Consider the following 11316-nt stretch of genomic DNA (forward strand, 5'->3'; position numbering starts at 1 on the left):
TCTTTTTATCTCATCAAAGTTCAAGCTTGCCAATGGAGGTGCCCTTTATTACAAATTTAATTTCAAATGAAGAAACACATTAACCGTATTAACATTTGTATATAATTTTTTACATATATACTTAAAGGAGAACAGGGCGAGGCAATTATAAGATAACATAAACGGATTATATGTAACAATTAAAGCAATAGAGGTGCTTCTGCGATTATCGTGATCCTCTACTTCAATATATTTTTCGTATTTAATGAATATTAAGTTAAGAACACTTTATGTTACTAAAAATGTGTGAGACAGTGATGAGTGAGATGCTATATTCAAGACATGATAGCTTTACTAACGTAAAAGTCACTTTTAATAAAACAAGGATGAATAGAATATACAAAAGTAAGAAAGATACAAGATATGCCAACAATGATCAACCAATTTATATGGGTTCTAGAGAAAACTGCTATAATTTTTCACATTCATCCATGGTTTTTGGAACAATGATAGACAAGATCACATGTGGATGTTGGGAAACATACCATGAATGTCCCCTCAATGGTGAAATCTATAGTATAAAAGCTTGTTAATCTTGACTTTTATTAATTCTCATCAATGGCTCAAGAAAACATATTTCGTTATATGCTTTGGAATGTTTTTGAAGTAGGGGGTCATGCAATCTTATGTTTGGTTTGCATATAAGATTTATTAGCAAAACATTGGATTGGCATTGGTCCAACACATCAGGAGCTTGGGAATCTTCAAAGGAGAGACTTAACATTCAAACACCCTAGACTGCAGTTTGTGATTACATAAAACTCATAAATTGTAAAAAGGGGATTTGTACCGTTTATTTAAAAGAGACGACTTACATAAATCTTGTGAATTAATGTCGCATTAAAGATGAAGGCGATACCATAGTATCACTAGAGCATTAATATGTAAGTATACATCTCGAATTGTTAGTTTAGTAAAAAACATAGTGTGTGTGTGTTGGGGGTGAACTTGTTACACATCTCATGATCTTATTCTTACCTAGAGATTTACTATAATTTTGTTCTAGTTAGGATCTTTGATTTGTCCATCCGCAAGCCAAAACACAAGATTCCTTTTGCTACAATTTTCATGACCAATCTTTATAAAATTGTGAATTATAGGTGTTGCATGTAAAGAGAGAAAATCATTTCATTTATACGCAACAATCACATTTACAATACGACTCAGATGACCAATCTTTATGAAATTGTGAATTATAGGTGTTGCATACCATGTAAAGATTCGATGCAAAATGTGATGTTCCAAAGCTCATGTAATATTATGACTAGCTTCAAGCTTCTAACTCCTCGACCTCACGTCACGTCGTTATCTTGAACATATGTATTAAAAAACTCTTAAAACTACTAGGGTATGTTTGGTATATGGTAATGGAATGAACGAGAGAATGGAATGGGCAAAGGAATGGAATGAACGAGGGAATGATAATAAGCTAATGCAATATAGTAAAAAAAATATAATAACTATTATAATTAAATAATAGTTATATTGTAATAAAATAATAATGATGATAATAATAATAATAATTATTATTATAATAATAATAATAATTAATATTATTATTATTATTATTATTAATCATCTTCCATTCCATTCCTAGAAGGAATGAAAGAAAACAATCTATTACTAAGAATTGAAAAATGTTATATATGAAAGAAATTGCATTCCTTACGAAAGATTCATTCCATTGATTAATGGCAACCAAACATGTTTTATTTCATTCCATCTATCATTACTTCATACCAAACACTACCCCAAAGTTACAAAAATATTATATATTTAGTAATATGGCAAAACCCAAAACTAAATATGGAAAGACATTTACGTGTAATATTTATTGCGTGAACACCTAAAACAATATAAAATTTCAGGTTTTTTATTTCGTAATGGTATTACCGTAATATTATCTTATTGCTTGTTTATTCATATAACATACTCTTAGACGTAATTTCAAACTCCAAGTCATAAGTCTGTGAACTTGAGGTACCAATAATGATAAGCCGGTTATAATTGGTTATATTTCTTAACTATAACATGTTTCCTAATTGTTTTGCAATTATAATAGGTAATGTCTTTCCTAGCAAGTTATATTAGTCTATATAAACTAAGTCATGGTTAGACATTATAGAAAATGTGAGATACAACGGAATTAGGGTTCATTAGACACACACGAGATGTAACCGAGTTAGGGTTCATCTAGACGCAACCAAGTTAGGGCTCATCAAGAGTCAAATCGAGTTAGGGTTTAAGAGTTGTAATAAGTTTTTTTAAGTAATATTTTATAGACAAATAAATGAGAGTTAGTCATTTGTTTTTTATTCGATATCGATAGGGACTTGACATACACATAAAAATGTATAGGTTATATGAAGTTAATGTTACCTACACATAAAGTTGTACAACCTAGACGGTTTGGGACCGGTTCACTACAATCTGACCCGAACCGGTTTCAGTCAAACCTGTTCCCGAACCGGTTTCAGTCAAACCAGTTCCCAAACCGATCCAACCCGTCAGTTCTAGTACTTGTTCTCCTTTTGGAACTACCAAGCCGGTTCTAAACCGGATTGATTTGAAAAAAAAACGGGTTTAAGATCAGTTACCTGATTTCTAAATCGAACCGAATCGGTACTGTCCAGTTCAAACACTCATTCTCTTAAACCAGTTCGGGTCAAACTAGTTTTGACCAGGCTTGACCAAACCAATTCGGTTAAATAGATCATGAACAAGACACAAAAGAAAAAGAAGAAAAGAAAAACAGTACAACTTTCAGTTATAAAAGGTATAAAAGTTATCACATTACTAAAAAAATAATAACAATAAAAGTTAAGAAAATAAAAAAAAAATCATTACATGTATAAATCCAAGCCCATGAAATACTCATTCTAGTCATCACATTATTTGTTCTTCTTCTTCTTTTCAAAACCATCCCTATATTATTTTCAATCTTATTATTATTCTTCTTCCTGTAACAAAAATAATAATAAGCCTCCATTAAAATATCCGACCAACCAAACACAACACAACACTATAACTATATAACTATACATACATGCTCACTTTCTCTCTCCGCCGTGTCACCGGCGATCGGACCTTCACCCACCACCGTCCAATTTAACTCCGACCACCGCATATTATTATTCCTCACAGGTACACGTCAACGCCTCTTCATAATAATATTATTATTATTTTGACTTCGTAAAAGTCAAATTAAGTCTTCCAGTTTATCAATTCCAGTTTCAATTATTCGATCTGGGTTTCATACCATTTGATTCAATTCGATTTAGTTATTCAGTTGCTATATGGGTTTGTTTGTATACCCAATTGCTTACACTTTAATTTGAATTTGTTTAGGTTTATAATCCTTTTAGGGTTACATAATTAGTTAATTATGCAAAGGCATCGTAATCCGGCAAATGGGTTTCGGTCGAATCCCATCGGAATCGGACCCGGTGGCGGTCCGGGCTACCGGGGTTACAATCGAGGGGGTTTCGGACGGGGCCAGCCGCCTCCGGTTCGTAGGATTGATGTGTTTATGGAAGCTGGGAAATTGGCAGCTGAGTATTTAGCTTCCAAGGGTTTAGTTCCGCCGAATTCGGGTAATGGGAAGTGGCAAAATGGTAATTTGAAGAATCAGGTTGGTGGTGCGGGTGAGGATGCGGTTTCAGGTAGTGGGAGGAGAAGGTTTTCGGATGAAGGTAGGGGTAGGAGAAGTGTTGGGTCGGTTAAAAGCCCTGCGGTTGAAGTGAACCGGGACTGTGAAGTTGTTGATCGGAGTTCGTCTTATTCGGAAAACGTTAAAGATGAAGAACAGAAAGTTGGTAAAGATGATGGTAACGAAGACCAAAAATCGGTATCTGGTGACCAACAGAATCAATCGCCTGATGAAAATGCAGACGTTAAGACTCCGGTGTCGGAGTTGAAGAACGTGAACGCGGGTACAGATGACGTGGCGATGGATGACGGTGACATTGAGCCGGAGAAACCGACTGTTAAAGAAGAGGATTTAGCAGAGGATAATAATAATAATAATAAGGATAACGTTGAATCGTCGAACAATAACAGTAGTGATTTGCTAACGCTAATCAGGGTTAACAAAGTTCCGACCAAAACGAGATCTTCCGTGACTCTCAAAGGATCGAAAAGTGACCCGGTGTTGATTTCTGGAGATGAAAAGAAGAACAAGCAGGAGGAGGAAAATCAAGAACCGGAAGTGAAGATTGAAGACGATCGTAGTTATGAATTCGCGCAAGGATTACACGCGCAGTCTTTATCGTTTCCTCAAAGATCGTCAATTTCTGATCATGAATTAGATGAAGGTCAGCACGGGTATTCTAGAAGCTTTTTGGCTTTAATGGATGGAGGCGAGAAACGACCGTTCGAATTTGAAGTCGATGATAACACAGAAGCGGTCAAGAAACCTAAACACTGGGCCTCGGCAACTACAAATCATCAAGCGGATGACTTTTTTCATATTTCAACTTCACGGGACCGAGCGTCTTCTCAAGAAGGTACGCCTGGAATAACCGAAGAAAAGCAGTTCTTTCCTAGTGATTTTAAGATGTGTGACCTCAATGTAATGGATGTTTCTGGTGTGCGTAACAATCATGGTACAAATTCAGCCATTGGGTTTTCGTCAGTTGGCCAACCAAAGCAAGAACCGATGTCTGTTGACTTTGATTTGACCATTAATAGTAGTTGTGATATAACTGACAGACATGGTAAAGGGGTTGAGGTCATTGATTTGGATTGTGATTCCATGCAAGAGGATGATGACAATGATAATGACAACGACGATCATAACTCAGAGCGGAGGCAAGTTCATTTATTTATATTATTATACTTTTAATTTATTCGTAACTTGGTGTATTAGGTACATGACATATTGACATTGCGTTATCTTTGTTGTTTATATTCTGAAATAAATAGGGAGGAAGCTATATTTACTGGTCTTGAGAGCTTTCCCGACAGTATGCAGAGGGTCAGTGACATGCCTCAAGATGGTTACGGGCTCATGATTTCCGAGTTATTAGATGCTGATATTCCTAATTCTTCTGTATCAACCGGTGTTAATTCTATGCATAATGAAATGAGTCTCCCAAATGAAGTGGTATATCCTTATTTTCTTGATCATAGATATAGTAATTCGTTAGGATGTTATCCAGTTTATTTATGGAAAAATCAATCCTTTAAAGCTTATTGTCAGGATATACGTGTCAGCCAGTGCTAATATACGCGTATTGATGATTTTTTTTCAGGGGTTGGATGACGATTCAATATATATGTCATTGGGAGAGATACCGATAAGTATGCCAAAACTCTAATTTTATTGGTAATATTAATTGTTTATCCAGTTAAAAAGATGTTGATATGTGTTTTCGCCGAAACACCTTAAAATCTGTATGACTGTATCAGTTTGAACATAATAATAACGTATGCTAATCTCCTATATTTAGAGCTACTTAATTAGAATAAATCATTTTCTTGTCATATAGCGAATAATTTAGCGAATGTATATTGGATTTGATATGAACACAATTCTCATATTGCGTGATCTTTAATGGAGGTTGTTGACCACTTGACACGTTTATTTAATAACCAGTCAATACAATTTGGAATTTGAGCAACGTTTACTTCGTGTTTTAAAGATTGAAACTTTAATACTATGTGTGGACTTATCGTTTGCTTGCTGCGTGACAGGTTTCGTGCCAGTCTGGGATCAGCAGCCGTCACAGGGATATGATAAGCGTTATTAAAAATGGCCCGGGATATTGAGAGTGTAACGGGGTATGTTAATCTGCTATTCTAGTCGGTTTTTTAAGCTCCAGACTATTTTATGGTTTTGTGTAGTTTGCTTAGTTTTATATATATAGAACATAGCTAGTAATCATGATTGTTATACAAGACAGCCTGTAAACATAACCATTAATGTTTTTCGGTTTATTCTAGTGTTTGATTTCTACAGTTAGTTATTAATAAACAAATACCCATGATTCCATGTTAATGATTCCGTCATGACAAAGAAAGTTGCTGAAGTTATCACTCTGTTCGGTTACACATTGAGTTTGATGATAGCTTTAGGTCCAAATCGGAAACTCGAGTAACCATCAAAAGGTTTTCCTAAAATGCCATTTGTACCTATTTTTTCATGATCTAAATTTTTCCTAGTCTGTTGGGTGTAATCGAATCTCAGTCGGGATGGATTGAAGTAGTGTGCTTCGTTTAGTTTAACGTTTTGCAAATTGCAAGTTGAGATCGAGACAGGCTTGTTTCATTTTATTTTTATCTCGAACTCGTGTTAAGATGATCTTGAGTAGCTAAGATTATCTCTATTTCTTGTGTAGTTTTGTTTTCTAGTGTTTTCTAGTAACAAATTCATGTGTGATGATAATTTTTGAAGTGGACATGGGTAGTTTCTACAGCTTTAAGTTATATTGTGTAGCTACATGATTATGTTTTTTGCTTGCCAAAGTGTTCATTTTTAGATGAAAGTGGCGAAGTATTAGTTTTTCGCTCATTGAAGTGTTAATTTTCCGAAAACTAAAGCTTCTTTTTTGATGAACGTGACGAAAATGAACAAACAATTCATAAACAAATGAATACCATGCGGACGTTGAAGAGGTAGGTCCCAGCAGAGCCCAGTTGGACCCGCAAGACTCACCTTGAAGAGGGACGTCTGCGCAGAAACCAACTGGATCCGCAGGACCAACCATGCTCAGAGACGTGACGTCCTTACGCGCAGTACGCAAGCTGTTCCCGCAGGAAATGCCTCCCAATGGTGAAGTAATCGGCCTGTCCCCGCAGCTGCGGATACAAGCCATCAGGGAAGGCCACCCGCGCAGCAAGGCTACACGCACATGGCACTTAGCTCTCAATCACTCAGTGTCACCTGAAGGAATGAGCAAAGCCGGGAACAATCCCGCACAAAGGCGGGAGGGGGAATACTCCCGCCCAACTAAGCCAGTCCGTACGATACGGGAAGATCTTCTGTACTGTACCTGACGAGGTATGGGCAAAAGATCTGACTAAAGATACGACAGCTTATTGACAACAGTATGGAGAGCAGCATGCTCTTGTACTGTATGTCACTGTCAGCCGCTGCCTACCCACCAACTACCAGCAGGGCACGTGCGTGGGCCACAGTTGGTGGAACAGGAATACTATTCAGCCGGCCACACCTCCTTAGAAACCTACCTTCGGCTATAAATACCCCAAATGGTATGATCATCTCATCTTATCATATTATCATCATATTATACCTGATATCTGCTCTAGCAATCTCTTAATATACATCTATATTTAAAGAGCAATCTAGTCTGATTCTCACGCCGGAGGGTGGTCACAAGGAGGAACCCCCCCCCCTTCTCAGTGACAAGCTCACGGTGTCTGTTTTGCAGGTTATCAGAAGAACCATCTTTACCGGGTCTAACCCCTCGTGGGAAACATCTATCTAACCCCCAGGTTACCCGTAATCTGCCCGGGGTCCGGTTAGTGTTTCTTCATTGGCGCCATCCGTGCATAAAGCTAGAACATTTCTTTTCAGTTTTTTCAAACTTCTGGAAAGATGGTTAAAGAAATTCCGGTAACCACAACCCCAGCTACTGGGGGGAATACCGGCTACACAGTCTTTACAAACACTACCCCGGTTACCCAAGCCGGGGCAAGTGAAGTAAATTTTACGAACACTACCCCAGTTACCCAAGCTGGGGCAAGTGCAGTAAATAATCGCTCACTGGGATTCACCGATACCCAGTTAGAGAAACGAACAAGACTCCCCCGCCAAACACTCGATGAAGTTAAGGCATGGGCGGAAGCACGTCAGAGGGAATTCCAAGCTGAGTTGGACGAACGCTTGCGTTCCGTCCAACAGGCTGACGAATTCGAAGAATACTTGGACGATGACTCAGAGGAATCCGACACCGACGCGAACCCTCGCCATAGGGCAAAAGGGAAGCGTAAGGAAACGGACTCCCAACCGAGAAGGCGTTTTGGAGAAGCCTTCAAACCAAAAAACACAGGTGGAAGCCCACGTGACTTCTCCAAAACATTTAGACCAACTGTTGCAAATGCGGGAACATCCAAATTTGCAAGGGACATTGCGGAAGCAATTGTCCCAAAAAGTGCCAAACAAATGTCCAACATAGGCACATATGATGGTATATCTGACCCAGATGATCATTTGAACAGATTCATAGCGGGGGCAACCGTCAGCAATTGGACGGAACCTACGTGGTGTTACATGTTCCAAATGACGCTTGTTGGGCCAGCTAGAGCGTGGTTCGATCGTCTACCGGTCAACCACATCTACGACTGGGCAGACTTCCAACAGAAGTTTAGCCAACACTTCAGCCAACAACGAAAGTATACTGAGGAGCAATGGACAATCCTCAAATGCATTCGAGAGGAAGATGAATCTTTGCCAGACTTCATCACTCGCTTCAACTCAAAGAAGCTAAGTCTGGGTAACATTAGCGAAGATCTTGTTCGCGCTGCTTTTATTCAGGGCGCGAACGACCCAGAGCTCATCCGCACCTTAACGGGTAAAGATAGCATGCCATCCACATGGGATGCCATCATGACAGCAGCAAAACGCTTTGCGGAAACTGAGAGGCAACTGGGTAGAGATCTCCCACAGAGCACAAACCTATACACCCAGAGAACAAGAGAAGACAACGTCCTTACCGCCCGATTAAACAAAAAACGGAAGCTAGGCATTTGGCAGTCAAGGGTAAACTTTGACACCTCATCCGGCTTGCAACATCGGTTAGGCGGAAGGGATAATGTACAGTCAAACCAGAACTCCAGATGGACGCCACTCACCAAAAGCGTCACCGAGATATTCGCCACTGAGGAGCTCCCATGGCCAAAGCCTCCAATAATCCGACATCGTCACAATGCTGATCGGAGCAAATACTGTGACTTTCACAGGACAAAAGGCCACAACACTGAAGAATGCATAGACGTAAAGGACATGATCGAAGCATTTGTCAGAGATGGGACGCTCGCGCACCTTGTGGCGCAATGAACGCTGAGCAGGCTGATCCGTGTAGAACCCCAGCTGGGGAAAACACGAATAAAATTTCCAGCTTCAATGTGGAGACTACATGCTGCGTAAAGAACGAGATCCCGAACCAGGTGTATATCGGCTCGATGGCACTCCCATCCCAACAACATGGAAGGGAGCTCAATTACACAGTTTGCATGTAGATCAATTCCAAATTTGTAAAGAAAAGGCCCAGAGCCACTTCTAATGGAAATGATTCTCCTTAGAACATCGACGCTGATGATTTTACATTTGTACTTTATGAACTAACACTGATGTCGGTTTTCACCGCATACATAAGTGTGAGTCGTTGCATGGGGAAGGCGGCAAAACCCGCATAAACCCAAAAAACGGCAAACCTTCACGCAGGCCAGTTGAAGGGGAAAAGTTAAGTCATCCTACTAAATGAAAGTGCCGGTCTATCCGCATGAATCATGATAGAGGAAACTGAACACTAACCTATTAACAACCGCGCGTCGAACGGTTAATTTATTCAACACGGATATGCCGGTTTTCACCGCATAATTACGTGGAAAGTCGTTGCGTGGGGAAGGCGGCAAAACCCGCATAAACCCAAAAAACGGCAAACCTTCACGCAGGCCAGTTGAAGGGGAAAAGTTCAGTCATCCTACTAAATGAAAGTGCCGGTCTATCCGCATGAATCATGAGAGGAAACTGAACACTAACCTATTGACAACCGCGCGTCGAACGGTTGACTTATTCAAAACAGAATTTCTAACAAAAGGATGAGGAAAACCTACACGCAGGCCAGATATAGGTAAAGTTTAGCCATCCTACTAAGTGCAAGTGACGGTCTTACCCGCACAATCACGAAAGAGGAAGCAAAACTTCAACCTATTATTTACCACGTTCAAAGGTTAACTTATCCTAAACATTTAGAAATTTCAAAAAAGATGAGGAAAACCTCCACGCAGGTCAGATGTAGGTAAAGTTTAGCCATCCTACTAAGTGCAAGTGACGGTCCTACCCGCACAATCACGAAAGAGGAAGCAAAACTTCAACCTATTATCTACCACGTTCAAAGGTTAACTTATTCTAAACACTTGGAAAATTGCTAATTTAAACTAAAGAATGCAAGTCATATAACGTTTATAAAGCAAGGAATCCAGTAAAAGTAGCGGTCTTACCCGCACAAAGATTTATATTTCATAATATTCATTACAAGAATGGCCGGGTAACTACCCGCCTACAAGAAAATAAATCTATACAAGATAAATCTATCCTAGCAGTGGGAAGGGATATTCAAGATCAAGCTTCAGGGCCACTTCCACTTGGACCAGCACCATCAGTAGATCGTGGCAGTTCAAGGAAAGCTTTAAGCATAGCTAACCCATCATCAGCAGCAACAACTTGATTCACCTTCTCCACCACCGGATGCGGGAAGGCGGCGTACTGATTCACTGCTTGGTCGTATACAGCTTCAGTATCTACATTATACAAAGGGAAGTTGGAAGGCGGGATGCCTTTCTCAACGAACCCTAGACCAAGCAGGAAGCCGGCCTTTTCCCCATCCTCGTGAGAAGCGTTGAGGGCTGCGCTCATAGCATCATCATAAGACGTCTCTGAGAAGACCCGATGCACAACCTACAAGAAAATATACAAGTATCAGAACCTTTTCTATTTACAAAGAAAAACGTAAAGAAATGAAAAGCATATCTGAGACAACGCTTCTCGAAAAAGCCATTCCTTGGCAACCAGAGCTTCTTGGAGGGCAGCTTGAGCTTCGTTACGGGCGCGTTCGGCTTCACTCTTGTTGAGGTTGGCAAGCAACATTTCTTTAGCCGCAGCCTCTTCAACACCCTTTAGCTTCCGCTCAGTGTGGTCAAGCACCCCCCTCTGGTCCAAGATCTCTTGGAGCTTTTTGGCGTCTTCCATAGCCAAGGCATCTTGAGCCTGCTGGAGAGCCTCTAATTTGGCTTTAAGTTCTTCATTCTCCACGCGTAGAGGCTCAGCAACAGCTTCAGCCTTGGTGGCCCTCTCGGTTGCGTTCCTTGCAGTTTCCTTAGCCAGCCGAAGCTGTTCATTAACAGCTTGGGCAGCCTTGGAACGGGCCTCGAGCCGGGCCTGAACTTCAACCTCGAGGGCCTTGAAGGCCTTCTCCTTTTCCGCAGCCACTACGGTAAGCCTTTGGTTCTCCTCCCGGACAGCCCGCGCCTGAGCCACTTCTTTAATGCGAGCTGCTTTTAACTTGTCGTTTTCACGACAAAGCAGCTCGACGC

The 11316-nt window shown here is 40.2% G+C and overlaps 1 protein-coding gene across 4 annotated transcripts; it reads left to right on the top strand.

The window, feature by feature from the left end:
- The first annotated feature begins 2929 nt into the window (after positions 1-2929).
- Positions 2930-5995, top strand: LOC143555843 (uncharacterized protein At4g26450-like). Of its 4 annotated transcripts, XM_077045324.1 has the most exons (6): positions 2930-3183; positions 3388-4544; positions 4656-4852; positions 4967-5143; positions 5292-5340; positions 5734-5995. In XM_077045324.1, the coding sequence occupies exons 2-6, from the start codon at positions 3425-3427 to the stop codon at positions 5787-5789; spliced, it is 1599 nt and encodes a 532-aa protein (XP_076901439.1). In that variant the 5' UTR covers positions 2930-3183; positions 3388-3424; the 3' UTR covers positions 5790-5995. The 4 variants fall into 4 exon arrangements, with proteins under 4 accessions (XP_076901439.1, XP_076901436.1, XP_076901438.1 ...); XM_077045321.1 differs by having other exon boundaries at positions 3388-4852; XM_077045323.1 differs by having other exon boundaries at positions 2933-3183; positions 3388-4852; positions 5292-5365.
- Positions 5996-11316: the final 5321 nt, after the last annotated feature.

Source organism: Bidens hawaiensis, unplaced genomic scaffold (genome assembly GCF_021521415.1).
Source record: "Bidens hawaiensis isolate Kalapana, Puna unplaced genomic scaffold, B.hawaiensis_p1.1 tig00018400_1, whole genome shotgun sequence".
NCBI classification, from domain to species: domain Eukaryota; kingdom Viridiplantae; phylum Streptophyta; class Magnoliopsida; order Asterales; family Asteraceae; genus Bidens; species Bidens hawaiensis.